The sequence below is a fragment of the Aquila chrysaetos genome, chromosome 15, assembly GCF_900496995.4.
Source record: "Aquila chrysaetos chrysaetos chromosome 15, bAquChr1.4, whole genome shotgun sequence".
NCBI lineage: Eukaryota > Metazoa > Chordata > Aves > Accipitriformes > Accipitridae > Aquila > Aquila chrysaetos.
This window is the reverse complement of record NC_044018.1, coordinates 28,046,635-28,068,992: the sequence shown is the minus strand read 5'-3', so window position 1 is coordinate 28,068,992 and position 22,358 is coordinate 28,046,635. Positions and strand designations below refer to the sequence as shown.

Here is a 22,358-nt window from a genome sequence, read left to right as displayed (position 1 = left end):
AGCCCCCCCCCCCAAGTTTGGGGGGGGGGGCACACCATGGGGGCTCCCCCTCCCCGGAGCAAGGGGGGGGCCCTGGAAGGCAGTTGTGAATGTCCAACCCCGGTGGAGGGTTATGGTGGCCCCCCCAGCAAGGGCAGGGGGCTATGGGGAAGCGGGGGGGCCGGGGGGGCTGTCCTGGGCAGCAGGGGGCTCCGGGGGGGGGGGGGGCTGCGCCGCCTCCTCCTCCTGGAACATCTCGGGGTTCTCCAGCATCTCCCGGATGAGGGGGGGCATCGGCCCCGGGATCTCCATCTTCAGCGTGATGGCTCGCTCTGCGCCTGCGGGACCCCCCCCGTCAGCTGACAGCCGTGCCCCCCGCGAGCTTCAAGCCCCCCCCCCGCAAGCTTCAATCCCCTCCTGTGAGCTTCCCTGCGAGCTTCCCACCCCATGAGCCAGCCCCTCCGAGCACCCCCCCACCTACAAGTTTCCCCCTGCGAGCTTCCCCCCCCCCCCCCCGTGAACAAGCCCCTCCAAGCATCCCCCCAAAATTCCCCCCCCCACGCTTCCCTGCGAGCATCTCCCCGGGAGCTTCCCCTCTTGTGAACATCCTCCATGCGAGCATCCCCACAACCTTCCCCGCGAGCTTCCCACCCCGTGAGCGAGCCCCTCCGAGCACCCCCCACCCATAAGAGTTTCCCCCCCCGCGAGCATCTCCCCACCATCTCCCCGCCGCCAGCTTCCCCCCACGAACGAGCCCCTCTGAGCACCCCAAATTTTCCCCCACAACCTTCCCCCCCCCCCCCTTCCAGGACCCTCCCCGGCACCGTGAGCCCCCCAGGCCTGGGGGGGGGGTCCCGGGGGTCCCCTGCCCCCCCCCCTCACCCTTGGTGCTGATGCCACGCAGGTCGGTGATCTTCATGAGCATGCGGGGGAACATGTGGGGCTGGCGGGGCCGGCGCCGGCGCGCGTACACCTTCAGCGCTTCCAGCAGCGGCTCCTGCAGCTTCTCCACCTTCTCCGGCTCCTCCAGGTCCATGCGGTCTGGACAGGGGGGGACACACACACGGTGGGGGGTGTCACCAGCCCCAGTCACCCCCTTCTGTCCTCTGTGGCCCCTCGTCCGACACCCATCCCTGAGCCCCGAATCCAGCGGGGTGTCCCTGGCGTCCCCACTGCCTCCTGATCCGGAGGTCCCGTGTCCCAGCTGCCTCCTGGCCTGGTGGTCCCGATGTCCCCACGTCCTCCTGATCCGGAGGTCCCTGCGTCCCCTCGTCCCTGCTTCCTCCTGGCCCTGAGGTCCCCATGTCCCCATGTCCTTGCTGCCCCATCATCCAGAGACCCCCACGTCCCTGCTTCCTCCTGAGGTCCCCATGTCCCCACTGCCTCTCGGCCCAGAGGTGCCCGTGTCCCTGCCACCTCCCGGACCGGGGGTCCCATGTCCCCACATCCCTGCTGCATCCTGGCCTGGAGCTCCTCCATGTCCCCACGTCCTCCTGGCATGGAGGTCCCTGTGTCCCCACATCCCTGCTGCCTCCTGATCTGGAGCTCCCTATGTCCCCATGTCCCCAGTACCTCCTGGAAGACAGGTCCCCATGTCTCTGCTACCTCCTGGCCTGGAGGTCCCCGTGTCCCCATGTGCCAGCTGCCTCCTGAGCCAGAGGTGCCCGCATCCCTGCTACCTCCTGCCCTGGAGGACCCCGCGTGTGTCCCCCCCCCCGGTCCCCCACCTCCGCAGATGAGGCAGATGGCACTGAGCAGCCCGGTCTCGGTGTCGTCCATCTGGAGGGGCAGCAGCTGCCCGGCGAAGGCGAAGACGAGGTCGGTGAGGGGCCCGAAGCCGGCGTTGTGCATCTGCGTGCGGTTCAGCGTCAGCCCGTCCGAGAAGGTCATGGTGTCCTGCTCCGGCGTGTAGCGCGTGCAGATCCGCAGCATCTACGGGGGACGGACGTGGCCGGGGGGGGGGGGGCGGTGTGTCAGGACCCACGTGAGGCACCCCCCTGACCTCCCCGCAGCCCCCCCCCCCCCCCCGCCGCCCCGGACCCTCACCAGGATATCGAGGCACGCGGCCTTGAGGAGGGTGATCTGGTCGGCCATGCTGAGGGCGGTGAAGCCGGGCAGGCGCTTGGCGAACTCCACGATCTTGATGATGCACTTGGTGGCCAACTCGCTGAACTTGTCCCACAGCCCCAGGTCCAGCTGCACCCGGTGGTCAGCGCTCGAGTTCTTGGCAAGGGGACGGACAGACAAGCAAGGGGACTCAACTACGGGTCTGAGGGTGGTGGGTGTCCCCCCGGTGCCCCCTCCCCGGGTGCTCACCGTGGTGTATTTGCCCAGCTGGCAGAGGGAGGGGAAGGTCTCCTGGTGGGCTCTGCTGACCTTCTGCACCAGCTCCTCCAGCTCCGGGCTCAGCTCGTAGCTCTCGGCCGTCACCTCCTCCTTCACCTCCTTCTTCTTCTTGTTCCTGTCGTTACGGACGGCTGCGGGGGGGGGCGGGGATGGAGGATCAGGAGGGGATTTGGGGGTGCCCCCCACCCCCTCCCCAGGCGGTGTTTCCTGGCCCCCCCCCCTCCTTTCACCGGGGCGCGGGGACAGGATGCGTGAGCAGGATATCCACATATAGCACAATGCAGCCGGAGGGGATGCCAAGGCCCCCCCACCCTGGGGGGGGGGCATCGGCCAAGCCCCCCCCCCACCTCCAGGGGCGTCACCAGCCCTGCCTGCCCCCCCAGTCCCAAATCCTCCCAAGGGAAGGGGACATCCCCACCGCGAGGGTGCCCAGCCCCACAGGGACAGACCCAGCGGGACATCAGCGATGCCCGGCGGAGCGGGGGGACGGTGGTGTGTCCCCCGCCTCGGGAGCCCCCCCCAGGACCCCAGCGCACCTTCCTTGGACATGCCGACCTCGAAGCACTTCTGGAGGCGGCAGAACTGGCAGCGGTTGCGCGTCACCTTGTTGATCTGGCAGTTCTTGTCCCGGTGGCACGTGTACACCATGTTCTTCTGGATGCTGCGGCGGAAAAAGCCCTGGGGGGGACACGGGGGACATGGGGGGGGGGGTGATGAGGGGGCTGGTGGCATGCCTGGGGGGGCTCCCCAGTCCCAGTTCCCCAGTGACCCCCACCCAGCAAGGCTCCCCAGTGCTGGCTCCCCAGCGCCCGGGGTGGAGCTCCCCAGAGTCCCTGGGGGGGGCTCTCCAGTGCCCTCCAGCAAGACTACCTACTACCAGTGGGGGGGTCCTCAGCATCCCCAGATGGGATTCCCAGTGTCCATGAGCTGCTCTCCAGCACCCCTGGGGGGTTCCTAGTGCTTGGCGGGGTCCCCAGTCTGCCCTGGGTGGGCTCCCCAGTATCGCCCAGCAAGGCTCCCCAGCATCCCTGGGGGGGGCTCCCCAGTGCCCCCCTGTGCAGGCTCCCTAGCACCCCCGGGATTCCCCACTCCCCCCAGCAAGGCTCCCCAGTGCTGGCTCCCCACTCCTCCCATGGGGTCCGCAGTGCCCGGGGGGGGTCCCCAGGCCCCCCCCTCACCTTGCAGCCCTCGCAGGAGCTGACGCCGTAGTGGTAGCCCGAGGACTTGTCGCTGCAGACGAAGCAGGGCTTGTAGACGCGGGGCGGGGGGGGCGGCGAGGGCGAGCTGGGCACCATCTCCTCCGAGCTCCGGCTCTGGGTCTCCACAGCTGCGGGGGGGGGGGGGAAAGGGGGGGGTCAGGCAGCTGCTGGAGACACCACCTCACCCCCCCATTCTGCATGAGACCCCCAAGGCTGGGAGAGGCCACCACCCCACGTTGCTGGTTGGGGGGGGGGAAACTGAGGCACGGGGGTGGGGCAGGAGTCTGGCTGGTCCCTCCCTATTCGTGTGGGCCATGGGGGTCCCCGTGGGGTGGGAAGGGGTCACAGGGGTCCCACGCGCTGTCCCCAGGGAGCTGCGTCTGTCCTGGGGGGGGAACTGAGGGACAGGGACAGAGGGGGGGGACAATGAGGAGACAAGGCATGGGGGGGGGGGGTGCAGGCCAGCACCCCCTCACCATGCTCCCACATGCCCCCCCCCCAAACACCCACATGCCGCCCCCCACCTACCCAGGGCCCCTGCAACCCCCCCAGCCCCAACACTGGGGGGGGGGGGGGTCCTAGCCCCCCCAATGGCCCTGGGGGTGCCACCACAGGGTGGTGACATCAATGTCACTGCTGGGGGGTGGGGGGGGGGGACACACAGGCGGACCCCACCCTGCCCCACAGCTCGGGAGGGCGGCTGGGGGTGGGTGAGGTTTTTTGTGTGTGTGTGTGTTTTTATAAAAAAAGCCGAAATTGCTGAAATTGAGGAAATTCCTGCCCTCGCCCGGCGTCAAACAGCCCATTTATAACCGGCCCTAAAACGGTTGCAGCTGGGCCGGGGGGGGGGGGGGGGGAACGACAGGGGGAACACACCACACGGGTGGGAGCCCCCCCTGCCTCGCACACGCATGTGCACGCACAAACACACACACTCGATGGTCACCCGAAAACAAACAGGGCCCCCCCCCCCCCCCCCGCCCTGGAAATGCAACCGCAACCGGGCGCCACACCCTGTGACACCCCCTCGCACGCCCGCCTCGCACGCTCACCTCGCACGCCCCTTGTGCAAGGGGGGGAGCGTGTGTGGGGTGCCCCCCAGTCCCCCCACAGCCACGGGGACCCGTCTGGGGACACCTCAAGTCGGGGGGGGGGGATCCGCCCCCCCCCCCCCAGGTGCTGTTGGTGCCCCACAGAGGGTGCTGGGGGATGTTTTTTGGGGGGGGGGGGCACACTGGGGTTCCCCTCCCTGTGCCTCAGTTTCCCCTCAAGGCTAAGTTTTGATTTGGGGGGGGGGTCTGACCCAACTCCAGGCACCAACCCAAAAAAACCAGCACCCCAAAACCACCCGGGGGGGGGCACACGCCATTGGGGAGGGGACACAACACTGTGGGGACCCCCCTAAAACCCCCCTCGGTTTTTGGGGGGCTGCCTGGCTTCAAGGCAGTGTTCCCCCCCAGCCCTCCACAGAGCCTAACTTGGGGGGGCAGGGGGACCCCCCCCGCCCAGCCGGGGGCTGCTGGCCCCCCCAGTCACCCGGCTGAACAGGGGGGACCCCCCCAGCGTCCCCCCAGCCCCCCCGGGGGGGGTGAGGCCGGTTTTGGGGCGGCCCCGCAGGGGTTAAGTGCCACATTGGCAGCGGCGCTGGGCGGGTGCGGCAACCCCGGACTGGAACCAGTTGGGCCGGGGAGCTGGGAAGGGGGGGCACGGGGGGGGGGAGCCCCGCCTGCGGGCACCGGGACGGGATGGGGGGGGCCTGGGGGGGGCCCGCTGCATCGCCAGCCCCCCCCGGAGCTGGCGGGACCCCCCCCGTGTGCCCCCCCCCGCCTGTTTGTGCCCAAATTTCCACGGGGTGCGGGGGGGGCGGAGGGGGGGCTGCGGCTGCCCCCGTGGGCCCCCCCCGGCCCCACGGGGTATCCGGCCCCAAAGCGGGTCCTTACTGCTGCCCCCCAAATGGGTCCAGGACCCCAAATCGGGTTCAAATCCCCCCCAAGGGGGTCCTTTGCGGTACCCCCAAATGAGGTCCACGTCCCTGTGCCCCCCTCCAAACCGGGTCCCTACTGCTGCCCCCCCAAACGGGGTCCCGATCCCCGTGGCCTCCCCCAAAAGCGGTCCCCGTCCCTGTCCCCCCCGGGTCCCTCGTGCCACCCCCCCAAACCAGTGTGACCCCCCCCCCCCCCCTCACCCCCCGGGTCCCCTCCTGGGCTGGGTGCTACCGGGATGGGGGGGGGGGGTCCAGCCCCCCTCCCCCCCTTTACACACACCCCACAGGCACACGCAACCCCCCCCCTCCACACCCCCGCGCGTCACACACCCAAGTTTCCACACCCCCGCGCGTCACTGGCACACACTCACACTCACCCGCACTTACACTCACGCTTACACGCACACTCACACTTCACTTACACACTCGCAGTTACACACTCACCCCCCACTCACACTCACCCCTCCCGTGGGGTCGCAGACACGCACGCGCGCGCGCACACTCCCCCCCGCACTCACACTCACACTCGCACACTCCGGCTCCCCGCCCCGGCCCCGCTCCCGCTGGCCGGGACCCGCACCGGGTCCCAGACACCCTCGCACGCACTCCCCCCCCCCCCCCCCGCCCCCCCCCTCCCCGTACCGCGGCGGGCGGGCGGCGGCCAGGCGAAGGGCGGCAGGGCCCCGCAGCGCGGCCCGTACCCCGCCTTGCGCAGGGCGCAGGCCCCGCGGTTGGTCACGTCGTGCAGCCGCCGCGGCCCCGCCAGCGCCTCCAGGCAGTCGTACATGGCGGCGGGCACCCACCGGCCCCGGCCCCGATCCCGGCCCCGATCCCGGCCCCGGCCCCGGCCCCGGCCCGGCGGGTGCGGCGCGGCCCGGCCCGGCCCCGCGGCCAGCGACCGGGGCGGGGCGGGGCGGGGGCGGGGCGGGGGGCGGGGGCGGGGCCGGGCCGGCACAGGCGGCGGTGGGGGGGACGCGGGGGGACCCGGAGGCGCGCCGTGTCAGCGGCGCCGTGTCGCGCACACGCGGTGTCGCACACACACACGTGCGGTGTCACACACACACACGTGCGGTGTCACACACACGCGGTGTCACACACACGGTGTCACACACACACACACGGTGTCACACACACGGTGTCACACACACGCGGTGTCGCACACACACACGTGCGGTGTCACACACACACGGTGTCACACACACGGTGTCACACACACACACACGGTGTCACACACACGCGGTGTCACACACGCGGTGTCACACACACGCGGTGTCACGCACACACACACACGGTGTCACACACACGCAGTGTCTCACACACACACACGGTGTCACACACACACACGCAGTTCACACACACACGCGCGCGGTGTCGCGCACACGCGGTGTCGCACACACACACGTGCGGTGTCACACACACACACGTGCGGTGTCACACACACACGGTGTCACACACACGGTGTCACACACACACACACGGTGTCACACACACACACACGGTGTCACACACACGGTGTCACACACACGGTGTCACACACACACACACGGTGTCACACACACGGTGTCACACACACGCGGTGTCACGCACACACACACACGGTGTCACACACACGCAGTGCCTCACACACACACACGGTGTCACACACACACACGCAGTTCACACACACACGCGCGTGGTGTCACGCACACGCGGTGTCACACACACGGTGTCACACACACACACACGGTGTCACACACACGCGGTGTCACACACGCGGTGTCACACACACGCGGTGTCACGCACACACACACACGGTGTCACACACACGCAGTGTCTCACACACACACACGGTGTCACACACACACACGCAGTTCACACACACACGCGCGCGGTGTCACGCACACGCGGTGTCACACACACGCGCGGTGTCACGCACACGCGGTGTCACACACACACACATGCGGTGTCACACACACGCAGTGTCTCACACACACACGCGGTGTCACACGCACACGGTGTCACACACACGTGGTGTCACACACACACACACAGTGCCACACACAGTGTCACAGACACACGCACAGTGTCACACACACACACACACACACACACACACACAGTGCCATGGGCACAGAGTGTCATCACGGGCACAGTGTCACACACACACAGTGCCACAGGCACAGTGTCACACGCAACGTGTCACACAGGGTCACACAGTGTCACACCCCACACACACCCCCCCCAGGAGGGAGGGAGTGCCCTGACCTGCCCCCAGCCCCGCCCCCAGCCCCGGTGTCACCTCCCCCAGTCCCTCCCAGTACTCCCAGTCCCCGTGTCACCTCCCAGTCCCTCCCAGTTCTCCTACTCCCTGTGTCACTTCCCACAGTCCCTCCCAGTCCTCCCAATCCCCCCAGTCCTCATGTCACCTCCCTCCCCACTCCCCCCCAGTTCCATCCCGTGTCCCCCCAGGCCTCGTGTCACCCCCTCCCCAGCCCCCCAGTCCCCTCATCCCCCTCCCCAGACCCCATGTCACCCCCCCAGCACACAACCAGGGTGACCACCTTCGTGTCCCCCCCTGTGCCCCCCGTCACCTCCATCTCCCCCCATGCCACCCGTGTCCCCCATGGGTGTCCTCCTGTGTCACCCTCCAGCCACCCCGTGTCCCCTCTGTGTCCCCCCATGTGTGTCCCCCTGTGCCACCCCACATCCCCCAGTGTGTCCCCCCGTGTCCCCTCATCCCACCCCCTGTGCCACCCCACGTCCCCCCATGTGTGTCCCTGGTGCCACCCCATGCCCCCTCATTCGTGTGTCCCCCCCGGGCCACCCCTGTGCCCCCACGCGTGTGCCCATCCCCGGGGCCCTCAGGGAGGGGACCTGCTCCTGCCCCGGTGCCACGTGGTGGCCCCCGAAAGGGCCCCCCCGTGCCCCCCCCCCCCCTCCCTCGCCGCAGCCAAAAGGTCCCAATTAGCCCCGGCCGCCCGCGGGTAATTAAAACCAGCAGCTGAGCCCCCCCCCCCCCAGCCGGCTGCTGGCGGCCTCGCACGGCCCTCGCACACCCTCGCACGGCCCTCGCACGGGGCCACGCCAGAGGGGCCGGGCAGCGGGGAGCCGTGCGAGGGGGCATGGGGGTGTGCGAGGGGGCACGGGGGTGTGCAAGGGGGTCTGGGGGGGGGTTCCGTGCAAGGCTTGCACGGGGGGGTGGTGCAAGGCTGGCACAAGGGGTTGGTGCAAGGTTTGCACGGGGGGGTGTTTCTGTGCAAGTGTTGCATGGGGCAGGGGATTAGTGCCAGGCTCACACGGCTGTCGTGAGCAGCGTGTTCACGGCCAGGACCAGCGTCCCCGTGCATGTGCTTGTGCGAGGAGTTTGCACACCAGGTGCGTGCGATGCCCTGCGGGCTGCAGGCTGGGCCGGGGGTGGCACAGGCCCCCATGCACACGCGTGTGTGAGGCCTGCCAGCGTGTCCCTGCCCCGCCGTGGGTCACGCCAACCCACGCCCCGGAGCATCGTGAGATGGCGGGCGCCACGCCAAAGCCCCCCGGCGCTCTCGGGGTGTCACGGGACACCGGGCATCACGCCAACTCACGCGTGTCCCCGTGCGCAGGGTGTCGGGGGTGCCAGGGGCACCGGCACCGTGCGGGAGGGGCCTCGGGCAGGCGGGGCTGGGCAGGGGCTGGCAGGGGCAGGCAGGATGGGCAGGGACCCCCACGGCACGGGCAGGATGGGCAGGGATGGACATGGCAGGGACAGGCAGGGTAGGGAGGGCAGGCAGGGACGGACAGGATGCAGGCAGGGACAGGGACAGGGACAGGCAGGGGACAAGGGACAGGGGACAGGGATGGCCGTGGCAGACAGAGGCCGGCGCATGGCACAGCCAGGACGGGCAGGGACAGGGACCGGCAGGGATGGCCATGGCACAGGCAGGGGCAGGCAGGGGCAGGCAGGGCAGAGCAGGCCTGGCAGGCTGGGGCAGGCCAGGCAGGAGCAGGCAGGGCCTGGGGGCAGGCAGGCACCTCCCTGCCCCCCCACCCCCGCCCACGGGTGCTTCCCGGACGCCTGGATCCCTCCCGCGGGGGCCGGGGGCACCCGGAGCATCTGCCACCGGGAAGGGGGCGAGTGTGAGTGTGCACAAGTGGGTGTGAGCATGCACGAGTGGGCATGGATGTTCACGAGTGGGGGTGAGCATGCACAAGCATGTGTGAGCGTGCACGAGTGTCTACGGGCATGGAAAAGTGTGCGTGAGTGTGCGCGAGCACGTGTGAGTGTGCACAAATGTGTGTGAGCATGCACAGGTGTGTATGGGCACGCACGAGTGTGCACAAATGTGTGTGAGCTTGCATGAGTGTGCGTGGGCATGCATGAGTGTGTACAAGCGTGCACAAGCATGTGTGAGCGTGCATGAGTGTGTATAGGAATGAATGAGTGCGCAAGACCATGCACGCATGTGTGTGACCAAGCATGACCGTGACAGCACGCACGACTGTGTGTGCGATCGCACACGTGCGTGCCCACCCTTGCCGTGCCCCACGGCGTACAGCCATGCCGCACGGCAGCCGGCGTGTCCCCGCGCGCGCAGGCGTGCGAGGGCGTGCAAGGCCTGTGCCGGCAGCACCCGCCTGGCCGCATTCCTGCCCCCCCCCCCCAGCTGCACCCACACCCCCGCCCGGGGTGCGCCACCCCCACCCACGCCAGCACCCGGCCCGGCGGGGCCCCGTGGGTGCAGGACAGTGGGGGCCGGAGGTGGGTCCCCGTGGGGACCGGGGTCGTCCCCCCCCCCCGAGGCTCAATCTGAGCCGGGCACTCGGTGGAAACCTTCGTCAGGGGGTTCCCCACCTGGGGAGGCACCTCGTTTGCATGGCACGATGCTGCACGGCATCGCACGGCATCGCACGGCATCACATGGCATCGCATGGCATCGCACGGCATCACATGGCATCGCATGGCATCGCACGGCATCGCATGGCATCACACAGCATCGCATGGCATCGCATGGCATCACACAGCATTGCATGGCTTCGCACAACCTTCCACAGTTTGCACAGCTTGCACAGCTTGCACGGCATTGTGCAGCTTTGCAAAGCCTTGTGTGGTTTTGCAGGTTCGCACGGCATCGCACAGCTTTGCCTGGCGTTGCGTTTTGTTGCATGGCTTTGCGCAGGCTTCACACAGGCTTTGCACAGGATTGCACGGCTTTGCACAGGGTGGAGCAGCATTGCACACCATGCCACAGCACTGCCTAGCGTGCCACGCCGTTGCACAGCACCACACGCTGTGCCACACCGTTGCACGGCACAGCGCTGCACAGCACACCACGGCTTTGCACGACTTTGCACAGCTTTGCAGTGCATCGCACGGCGTGGCGTGGCATTGCTCAGCGTGCTGTGGCATTGCATGGCTTTGCACTGCATTGCACTGCCTTGTGTTGTCTTGCACGGCATTCCATAGCTTTGCACGGCGTTGCACAGCTTTGCACTGCCTTGCACGGCTTTGCACAGATGGTGAAGCGTTGCCCAGCATGCCATGGCTTTGCACGGGTTTTGCACGGCATTTTACTCCTTTGCACAGCGTTCGATGCCCTTGCACACCTTTGCACACCACCGCCCGCCCTTGCACACGCTGCCAGCGCTCCCCAGCCCTCCCCTCTGTGCCATCTCCCAGCGTGTGCCAACCCACGCCCCGGCGGGGAAACTGAGGCACGGGGCGGGGGGGGGGCGGGGGACGGGACACGGAGGGGGGCGAAGGGGGGTGACGCGGGGGGAGACACACCCCCGGGGGGCGGGGCGGGGGCTGCTGCCGCGGGGCCCCCGGGCCGAACAAAGCCGCCATTGAGAGGCGGGGGGAGGATTTTTCCACCCAAAACCTTTTTCCATGACCCCATCGGCTGCGGGGCCTCCCCCCTCCCCCCGCCTCCTTCCTCCCCCCTCCCCCTCCCCTCCTCTTCCTCCTCCCTCCCGGCCGGCGGCTCCCGCGCCCTGGGGAAACTGAGGCACGGAGGCGGGGGGGGGCACACGCGTGTGCCGGGGTGTGGGACACGCGTGTGTGTGTGTGCAGGGCGTGTCCCCGGGTGGGGGGTCACAGACACACACAGGGGTACACGCTTGCATGCGTTGCCTTGCACACGCTGGTGCAGGCAGACACACATGTGCACACAGCCGCGAATGCACGCACACGCTAGTGCACCCGTGGGCACGCTCAGACACTCAGACACACTCGTGCTCACACGCGCACACACGCATGTGTGCACACACACTTGGGCGCTGCCTTACACACTTACATGCTTGCACACACACGTGCACAGGCTGGCACCCACGTTTGCACGCCCACGCCTGACTGGGACACAGCCACGCCCTCCCACGTGCTCACACCCACCCACTCACACCCCACTCCTCCCTCCACCCCCACTCCCGTGCTCACATGCGTATTCCCCCGGGACACACGCTCCTGCAGACACGTGTGTGTGCTCATGTCATCCCCCGCCCGCTCACATTCACCCGGCAGCCCCCTCCCCCCCGGGGACCCCACGCCTCCCCACCCCCGCTCACCTGGCGTGGCCGTGGGTGCGGGTGCGGGTGTGCCGCCCGGGCCCTGCACACTCCGTCATGTGACGCCGCCCTGAAACCCGCCGCATTTTTTCCCAAACCGCAGGACGACACCAGCGAGGACACGGCACAGCAGAGCGAGGACACGGCTTTGCCACCTCCTCAAGGGGATGGGGACACGCGTGGCTGTGGGGGCTGGGATGGTGCCCGTGCATGAGCGTGGCATGTCCTGGGTGACATGCTTGCACACACGTGGCATGTCCTGAGTGACATGTTTATGCCTGCATGGCACGTCCTGGGTGACACTTTTGCACACGCATGGCATATTCTGGGTGACACACTTGCATGTGCGTGGCATGTCCTAAGTGACATGCTTGCACACACATGGCATGTCCTGGGTGACACGCTTGCGTGTGTATGGCATGTCCCAGGTGACACGCTTATACCTGCACGGCATGTCCTGGGTGACGCACTTGCACACACATGCCAGGCCCTGGCCGACACATTTGCACACTGAGGGTGGCACACGTGTCAACCCTGCACACACACGCAGCCGCTGGGACACTACGGGGTGGTGACACACTGGCACACGTGTGCTGCACCCAGTGTGACATGCACACACGCACACACACGCTCCCAAGGGGTGGCAGAGCCCGGTGCCACCCCCAGGGCACCCTGTGTCCCCCCAGCTGTCACCCCATGGCCTTCAGGCCACCCCACTTTGTCCCCCCACCCACGTCCCCCATGGCCTGGGCTCCCCCACGGCCCCCACGTCCCCCCCGCCCCGTGCCACCTCCCGGTGTCCCCCCGTGTTCTCCCACGTCCACGGCAGCCCCACGTGTCCCTCGCACGTCCCCATGTCCCTCCCATCGCTCTGCCTGTCCCCCCGTGTCCCCTCGTGTCCCCCCGTGTCGCGGGGCCGGACACGCCGCAGCGCTCCCGGTCCCCGCCAGGGGGCAGCACAAGACCCCGGGACGCCCCGCCCAGCCCCGCCCCACCCCGCCCCGCCCCGCGGGGTGTCGCGCGTGGGGCCGGTCACACCGCGGGGGGGGTGCAGGGGGCAGCAGGGCGGCCCCAGCCCCCGCACCCATGGGTGCTGCCACGTGCGCTGCCCGCCCCCGCTCAGCGGCTTTGGGCCGTAAATCCGCCGGGCGGGCGGGCGGGGGGGGGCCGGGGGCGGCACCGCCATGGGGCTGGGCTGGCCGGGACCCCGGCCCCGCCGCCGCGGGGGGCTCCCCATGGCCTGCTGCTGCCCCCCTGCCTGCCCCCCCCCAGTGTCACCCCCCCTGCTGCCCCCCTGCCTGCTGCCCCCTCTGCTGCCCCCTTGCCTGTCACCCCCCCTGCTGCCCCCCACCCTGTCACTCCCCGTGCCACCCCCCCCTCCTTCCCCCCCCCCGCCTGCCCGCAGTGTCACCCCCCACCCTGTCACCCCCCACCCTGTCACTCTCAGTGTCACCCCCTCTGCTGCCCCCCTCCCTGCTGCCCCCAGTGTCACCTCCCAGCCTGTCGCCCCCCACCCTGCTGCCCCCCACCCTGCTGCTCCCCTCTCCCCCCGTGCTGTCCCCCCTCCCGGTGCTGCCCCCCCAGGTGCCCCCCTTCCTACACCCCTGCCTGCGCCCCCCCTCGCTGCCCTGCCTGCCGCCCCCGGCTGAGCATCAAGTGAAGGGGTGCCCGGCGTCCCCCCCCCCCTCCCCACCCTGTGACCCCCTCGGGCAGGCACCCAGCAGCTGCGGTGAGTATGGGGGTGCCCCCCCCCCCCCCACAACGTGGGGAAACTGAGCATGGGCAGGGCTGCCCCCTGCCCCCAGCCCTGGGTTGTGCAAGGGGGAGGGGGGGTTTGCACGGGGGGCAATTGCAGAAGGACCAGGGCTGGTGCACAGGGGTTGGGGCACTTGCACGGGGGTTGGGGCAGTTGCACCATGCGTGGGGTATGGGGGGGTATTGGCACAGGAATGGGGGGTGTTTGCACAACGGGGGGGCTATTTGCGTGGGACCCTGGGTGCCATGCTGCAGTCTGGGGCTGCCGTGGCATGGGGGGGGCGTGCTGCATGTGCAGTGGGGCTGTTGCACGGGGACAGCAGTGTGCACGGGGGGGGGCACAGAGCAGAATCTGGTGCCATGTGGGTTTGCCCTCACGTGCTGGTGTGCAAGCGTGTGCGGGGGGGCTGTCCCCTGTGACCCCCCCCCAGCTAATCCCATGCAAGCGCAGCAGCTCAGCACTGCCGCCGGCAGCCTGGCCTCACATGAGCTGCGCTGGACCCACGCAGGAGGGCACTTCACAGGGCACCGGTGTTTGCTGGGTGAGGCCGTGCCGTGCCAGGGCGTGCAATGCAGCCGCGCAGGGCTGCAAGGAGCCGTGCTGTGCATGGCTGTACCAGGGCATGCAACGCAGCCATGCACAGCTGTGCCATGCCATGCCATGCATGGCTGTACCAGGGCACTCAATGCATCTGTGCATGGCTGTGCCGGGCCATGTGCCGCAGCCAGATGCTGCACTGGGCCGTGCCATGCTGGGCCAAGCCGTGCTGCACAGCCCTGTGCATCCATGCCGTGCATTGCCGCGACCGTCACTGCCCTGCCTTGCCCTGCCTTGCCCTGCCTTGCCCTGCCTTGCCCTGCCTTGCCCTGCCTTGCCCTGCCTTGCCCTGCCTTGCCCTGCCTTGCCCTGCAGCCGGCCTCTACGATGGGCCGAGCGGCGCCGAGTGCGATCGGGCGCTACCTAGCGGCGCCGAGCGGAAACGAACGCTGCCGGGTGCCGCCGAGCGGCTCCGAAGGTTGCCGAGCGGCTCCGAAGTCTGGGTCGACGTCTGGCGGGCTGGCCGGTCCCAGAGCGGCAGTGAAGGGAGTTCGATCCCGCTGGCGGCCGGTGATGAGCGGTGTTCCCCAGGGCCCGTACTGGGGCCGGTTCTGTTTAATATCATTATCAACGATCTGGAGGGGATCCGTGCACCCTCAGTTTGCCGCCGACACCGGGCCGGGCGGGAGCGTTGATCTGCCAGAGGGCTGGAAGGCTCCACAGCGGGATCTGGGCAGGCTGGGTCGACAGACCGAGGCCAGCGGTGCGAGGTTCGGCAGGGCTGAGGGCCGGGACCTGCACCTGGGTCACAACAGCCCCGCGCACTGGGAGGAGCGGCTGGAAAGCTGCCCGGCAGGGAAGGAGCCGGGGGTGTTGGTCGACAGCCGGCTGAAGATGAGCCGGCCGCTTGCCCGGGTGGCCAAGGTGGCCAGCAGCATCCTGGCTTGTGTCAGAAATGGTGCGGCCAGCGGGACTAGCGAAGGGATCGCCCTCCTGTACCTGGCACCTCGAACACTGTGTCCGGTGTTGGGTCCGTCACTACAAGAAAATCACTGAGGAGCTGGAGCATGTCTAAAGAAGCTGGTGACAGGTCTAGAGCACCAGTCCTGTGAGGAGCGGCTGAGGGAACAGGGATTGTTTAGCCTGGAGAAAAGGAGGCTGAGGGGAGACCTCATCGCTCTCTACAACTACCTGAAAGGAGGTTGTAGTGAGGTGGGGGTTGGTCTCTTCTCCCGAGTAACAAGCAATAGGACGAGAGGAAACGACCCCAAGTTGCACCAGGGGAACTTTAGGTTGGATATGAGGAAAAATTTCTTCACCGAAAGGGTTGTCAAGCACTGGAACAGGCTGCCCAGGGACATGGTGGAGTCACAGTCCCTGGAGGGATTTACAAGATGTGCAGACATGATGTTTAGGGACATGGTTCAGTGGTGGACTCAGCAGTGTTGGGTTAACAGTTGGACGTGATGATCTTAAAGGTCTTTTCCAACCTAAACAATTCTGTGGTTCTATAGGCACCCCATAGACACCCCATACAGGTCCCTATAGGCACCACTGGCCCATAGGCACCCCACAGATGCCCTGTGACAGGTCCTATAGGCACTGCCACCCCCTATACACCCTATAGACAACCCCACACAAGCCACAAGGGCCCCTATAGCCACTTCTGCCCCACAGACACCCTAAATACCCCACAAAAACCCCATACAAAACCATATAGCCACTGCTGCCCCACCGGCAGCCTACAAACACACAGTGACCACTGCCCCATAAGCATCCTATAGCAACCAACAGACACCACCAGCAGGGCCCTATAGTCACAGCAGCTACACGCATACCCTAAAAACACCCCATAGGGAACCTGTGCGAGCCCTCATAGATACCACTACCCCGTGGACATGCTATAGATACCTGACAGCACCCCTTGGAGAGGCCCTGTAGACACCCCCACCCCATAGGCACCCCACAGACACCTCTCGGAGGGCCCTATAAGCACCACTGTCCCATAGCCACCTCAGAGACAGCCCCTGTGAGGGGACCCGTAGGCCCCACTGCTCCATAGACTCCCCATGGAGGGCCCTATAGGCAGCGCGGCCCCACAGCCGCCCTAAAGACACCCCATAGCCCCCCTCCGCCCCCCCGTCGGGGGGCGAAGGTGACAGGAAGGGGCAAGTTCAGCGCGGGGGAGCGAGGGCCTGCGTCACGTGACGCAGGCCAAGATGGCGGCGCCCGCGGCGGCAGCGGCCGGCGCCTGGCGGAAGCGGGTGAGTTGAGGCGCTGTCGCGCGCGGCCGCTGCCCCAGCTGAGGAGCAGGTTGGGGGGGGGCTGTGGGGACCGTGTGGGGCCGGGGGGGGTATGTGGGGCCTATGGGTCTCGTATGGGGCCGGGGGGGGGCCGTGGGTCCCGTGTGGGGCCGTGGGGCGGCCGTGGGGCCTGTGGGTCCCATATGGGACCGGGGGAGGCTGTCGGCCTGTGGGTCCCGTATGGGGCCGGGGGTGTGTGTGAGGCCTATGGGTCCTGTATGGGGCGGGGGCGGCTGTGGGGCCTATGGAGACCATATGGGGCCGGGGGGGGCGGTGCTGTAGGGTCTGTGGGTGTGTGTGGGGTCGGGGAGGGCTATGGAGGTCTACAGGGCGTATGAGGGCCGTATGGGGACTTATAAGGGGCATTTGGGGGGTGTGGGGGGGCTCTGGGGGGGCATGTCGGGCCGGGGGGCCCAGGGCTGTGGGGTGTCCAAGAGGGGCCCTGTGGGTCTGGAGCTGTGGGGCTGATAGGAGAGGGCCTGTGGAGCCCTATGGGGTGGGGGGTTGTGGGGGCTGTGCTATGGGGATGTATGGGGCAGGACCAGGGGGGATGTATAGGTGCTGGGGGGGTGATCTGGGGGCCCTGAGGCAGTTGGGGGGAGCTGCACAATGGGGAGAGGGATGCCTGGGGCAGGAGGGTGATGGGGGAGGGGGTGTTGGGGAGGCTGATTAAGCCAGAGGTGCCTTTTGGGGTGAGCTAGGGGGCTAATTGGGGGGGACCTTCCCCTAGGAGCCACCACCCACCCGCAGACCCACTGTCCCCCATTCCTCTCCCTGTGCAGGACCTCTGCAGCTCCCCCCAGGCCCGGCAATCCCGATGATCTCCCCGGCACCATGCTCCTCGCTTCCTACTCCGCCTGTGCCCTCCTCCTGGCTGCCTGCCTGGCGCTGGAGCTGGCCACCTGCCGCTCCCGCCCCCCCCGCCGCCCCCCACCATGCCAACCCGGCCTTCCGCCGCTTCCAACGCGGCTACTACCGTGTATACCTGCCGGCACTGGCCGCTGACTGGCTGCAGGGACCCTACCTCTACAAACTCTACCAGCACTATCGCTTCCTGGAGGGACAGATCGCCATCCTCTACGTCTGCGGCTTCGCCTCCAGTGTTCTCTTTGGGTTGGTTTCCTCTTCCTTAGTAGATCGATTGGGTCGGAAGAAATCCTGCGTCCTTTTCTCCTTGACCTATTCGATTTGTTGTTTGGTCAAACTCTCCCGGGATTATTTGGTGCTGGCGGTGGGGAGGGTTTTAGGGGGGTTGTCCACGGCATTGCTCTTCTCCGCCTTCGAGGCATGGTACGTCCATGAGCATGTGGAGCGGTACGATTTTCCGACCGAGTGGATCGCTGTCACCTTCTCCCGGGCAGCTTTTTGGAACAACATCATCGCTGTGGGGGCTGGAGGGGTGGCCGATTTCTTTGCTGAGTGGTTAGGGTTGGGCCCAGTGGCTCCGTTCATGGTCTCCATCCCCCTCCTGGTGTTGTCGGGGGTCTTTGCCGTGAAAAATTGGGATGAAAACTATGGGAAGAAACGAGCTTTCTCCAAAACCTGCAGCGACGGTTTGAAGTGCCTCCTCTCTGACCGGCGCGTCCTTCTCCTGGGCACCATCCAGGCTCTGTTTGAAAGTGTCATCTACATCTTCATCTTCCTCTGGACCCCCGTCCTGGATCCCCACGGTGCTCCCTTGGGCATCGTATTCTCCGGCTTCATGGCCGCCAGCACTCTGGGCTCCTCGCTTTACCACCTGGCCGTCTCCAAGAGGTACCACCTCCAGCCTGTCCACCTCCTCTCCCTCGCCGTCCTCCTGGTCTTCTTCTCCCTCTTCATGCTCACCTTCTCCACCAGCCCCGGCCAGGAGAGCCCCGCTGAGTCCTTCCTCGCCTTCCTTCTCATCGAACTCTCCTGTGGGCTCTACTTCCCAGCCATGGGTTTCCTCCGACGGAAAGTGGTGCCAGAGAAGGATCGCCTGGGGGTGATGAACTGGTTTCGCCTCCCCCTGAACTTACTGGCCTGTCTGGGTTTACTGGTTCTCCATGACAGCGACCGTCAGACGGGCACCAGGAGCATGTTCGGTGTCTGCGCGGCCGTCGCACTGCTGGCACTGCTGGCCGTCGGCCGCCTCTTCGCCCTCAGCCGCCATGACGCCGAGCTCCGCCTGCCCGCCCCACCGGGACAGGCTGACGCCACCGATGCCGTGCCTGAGCTGTGACAGGGTCCCGCGACAGGTGTCATCCGCCCTCCTCCCCCCCACCCCAAGGGACCATGAGGGGATGTGGGGACACCCTGACCCATTGCTATGGGGTGAGTGGCCCCCCTGGCTGGCTGGTGACCCCCAAAATGTCCTGTTCCCCACTGCCTCTCTGGTGGCAGGGAGGGTTGGAAGCATGTGGGGAGGTGTATTCTCTCTTTTTTTTTTTTTAAAAAAAATAAACCAAAACAAATAAAAGGTGTTTCTGCAGATCCCCACCCCCCTCCTCACAGTTATTTGGGGGAACCTGCTCCAGATCTGCCCCCCTGCCCAGCACAGGGGTCTGTGTGCGTGCAAGTTGCACACTGGAACCTTATTGTCCTGAGCAGTGGTGTGCAGAGCTTGCACAATCATCCCCGGTGCATGGGGGCAGTTCTGTGCACGCTGGGGTTTGTGTTGCACAGTTGTCCTTGGTGCACGGGGGAGTTTCTGCGTGCACCGGGGTTTCTGTTGCACGACCGTCCCTGGTGCTCACAGGGGTTTCTGTGCACACCAGTGTTTGTGTTGCACAATCGTCCCTGGTGCACAGGGGAGTTTCTGCGTGCACCGGGGTTTCTGTCACACCAGCACGTGGCTGTCCCACTCTGCACAGAGCTGTGTCCCAGCACCTCATTGCACGCTGATCCACAGGCAGCCCCTTGCACACCACATGGCACACCCCCCGCCCTGTTGCACACTTGCCCACACTCCAAGTGCTGTGTTGGGCAGCGATCCCGGCACCTTGCTGCATGCCAGCGGCCTCATTGCACGCTGGTCCCCGCACGCCTGGGGCACAGGCATCCTTGCACACCTGCTTCCCATTGCACAGGTGTCCTTGCACACCGTAAAGCTGTTGTGCGCTAGTCCCTGCACACCAGCACCCTGTTGCACACTACCTGTGTGCACATCACCAGTCTGCTGTTGCACAGGGGTCCCTGCACATCCATGCCTGTTACATGGGGATCCTTGCACACCCACACCCATTGCAGGTGGAGGTCCCTGAACGCTGTTAGGGGTTTACGCATGCCAGCCACTGTAACAGAGTCCGACGCTGTTACAGTCATTGACTTCACCTTACCAGATGTCCACTGGAAATACAATCCAGTGGAGAGGAAACAGTCCGGGAGGTTCCTGGAGCGCGTGGAAGAGACTCTCCTGACAGCTGGGGAGGCACCCAGCTCGGGAAGGCGTTCCACTGGACCTGCTGTTTGTGAACAGAGAAGGACTTGGGCGTGATGGGATGGCTGGAGGCTGTCTTGGGCACAGCGATCACGAAAGGATAGAGTTTTCGATTCTCGGAGAAGGAAGGAGGGGGGTCAGCAGAACTGCCACCTTGGACTGCCGGAGGGCAGGCTGGCCTGGTTGGCAGAGCCCCTCGGGAGGCAGTCCCAAAGGGCAAAGGGGTCCAGGAAGGCTGGACGTTATGCAAGGAGGAAATCTTCAAGGCGCGGGAGCAGGGTGTCCATATGTGCTGAAAGACGAGCTGGTGGGGAAGAAGACCAGCCTGGCTGAATGGAAAGCTTTGGCTGGAACTCGGGATAAAAAAGGAGAGTTTATGACCTTTGGAAGAAGGGGCAGGCAGCTCAGGAGGACTACAGGGATGTCGTGAGGGTATGCAGGGAGAAAACTAGAAGGGCCAAAGCCCAGCTGGAACTTAATCTGGCTACTGCTGTAAAAGACAATAAAAAATGTTTCTATAAATACATTAGCAACAAAAGGAGGCCTAAGGAGAATCTCCATCCTTTCTTGGATGCGGGGGGAAACATAGTGACAAAGGCTGAGAAAAAAGGCTGAGGTTCTTAGTGCCGCCTTTGCCTCAGTCTTTAATAGTAAGAACAGTTGTTCCCGGGGTACCCAGTCCCCTGAGCTGGAAGACAGGGTCGGGGAGCAGAATGAAGCCCCCATAATCCAAGGGGAAATGGTTAGCGACCTGCTACACCATGTAGACACACACACGTCTATGGGGCTGGATGGGATCCTCCCTGCCCCCAGGATTGCCCCCATCTTGATGCCCCCCAGCCCCGGGGCCGCCCCACCAGAGCATGGCCAGAGCCTGGGGAGACGCGGAGAAGAGAGGAGATCATCACACGCATCACGTGCATCTTGCTGACTGCAGCGGAGAGCTGGATCTGGAGCTTCACTTCAGTAGAATTGACCTGACCCATCTTTTTAAACTTACATTTGTAATTGGGAAGTATTTTTTGCAACTGTAGGATTGGGTTGCAAAGCCTGATTGTATACCTAAATGAAATTCTAGTGGATGTTTTCTGCAGTCAAACGTCTGTATCATTAATCTTGGTTACATTCTAGTGCAGAATCAATGTATTTGCATTATACTTTTACTACTGTGCTGTGATGTTAGTGATAGGGACTAACAAACTGCTGGTTTTGGCTTCTGCTTTGGGTTTTTTTGACTCTTTTTTTATAGCACTTGTCTATGCCAGCATCCTTATTTCATAGTGTCTTTTTTTAGAAAAGCATGATAAAAATGCTGCTTATTGAATTTGCATCCACCAGCTTGTCCTCCTTTTTTCATTTCTTCTTTTAGAAATCGGCATGTTTATGTTTATCTTAAAAGGGCCTTTCCAGACATGACTTTGAAAGGTTGGAGTTTGTGGGTATTTGGTTTTTTTTCCGTGTACTGTTCTGACTGGTAGCTGCTGAGTAAATGGTGAAGTTTACCCTTTACAGATGGAGTGCCGAATTAGGGAGAGTAAAGGGGCAACTTGCTTTTCTGGTTGTAAAGGCACAGAAGACTAATTACAGAGGTATAAAAGGTCATCAGGCTCAGTCAGCTTTGAATTTGTGCAAAATGGCAGTAAATTTGGCCTGCAGAAATGTAGGCGATTCAGACAATTAGGTCTTTATCAGATGTGGGCACTATCTTGTTTGTAATCAGTTGCAGCATGATGAGCTTTTTAGCCTTGTCTGTAATGAAGTAGACTTGATTAGATATCATGAGAACTGAAAATATGATATGCCTTTTGGGGGATTTGAGAGACAGGGTATGTAACTACTTTTTTTTCCTTCTTTGGTCTGAAAATATAAATGGGGGAAATGATTTTTAAAGTTTGGTTGTCAAAAAGGACTTAAAGAAAAAAAGAGTGGTGAGAATCTTATTTCAAATGAAATGAAGCTTTGTTGGTGAAGTTCACGGAGGTGCTAAAGTTCTGTTTTCTGTTGATCTCAGAGGGATTTTTGTAATGTGCCCTTGAATGTTACGCAGTAAAGTCTGTACAGTAAAATCTGGTTTTGTGTCGCTGTATAAAATGGAGGAACAAACTTTCTCAAGCCATGAAATCTGAATACTGAGGTTTACAGTAGCAGATTTCTGTACAACACGCGTTTGTTACCAGGCATGAGGAATACCTGGAGGGTTGGGTGGTATTTTAGTATGAGACAGAGTTGATGTTTCCCGACTGTGTTTTCTTCCCCAGGTCATAAATCGGGTGTAGTGGTAAAGGCCACTGAAAGGTGGTGAGGCGGTGTTGCTGGCTCCTTCACCGGTCATGCC

At 64.8% G+C, this 22,358-nt stretch overlaps 2 protein-coding genes across 2 annotated transcripts; one reads left to right on the top strand and one right to left on the bottom strand.

Moving 5' to 3' along the window:
- Nucleotides 1-21: 21 nt before the first annotated feature.
- On the bottom strand, nt 22-6,370 carry RARG (retinoic acid receptor gamma). Its single transcript, XM_030037382.2, has 8 exons — nt 6,151-6,370; nt 3,504-3,652; nt 2,862-3,003; nt 2,296-2,456; nt 2,026-2,202; nt 1,707-1,911; nt 862-1,020; nt 22-317 (listed from the first exon to the last, which is right to left on the bottom strand). Exons 1-8 carry the CDS (start codon nt 6,293-6,295, stop codon nt 142-144), a joined length of 1,314 nt encoding a protein of 437 aa, XP_029893242.1. The 5' UTR covers nt 6,296-6,370; the 3' UTR covers nt 22-141.
- Nucleotides 6,371-16,474: 10,104 nt separating this feature from the next.
- Nucleotides 16,475-22,089, top strand: MFSD5 (major facilitator superfamily domain containing 5). Its single transcript, XM_030037379.1, is given in 3 exon segments — nt 16,475-16,584; nt 17,406-17,556; nt 17,558-22,089. Coding segments are annotated over 2 exon segments (1,368 nt in total). The 5' UTR covers nt 16,475-16,584; nt 17,406-17,457; the 3' UTR covers nt 18,827-22,089.
- The last annotated feature ends 269 nt before the right edge of the window (nt 22,090-22,358 follow it).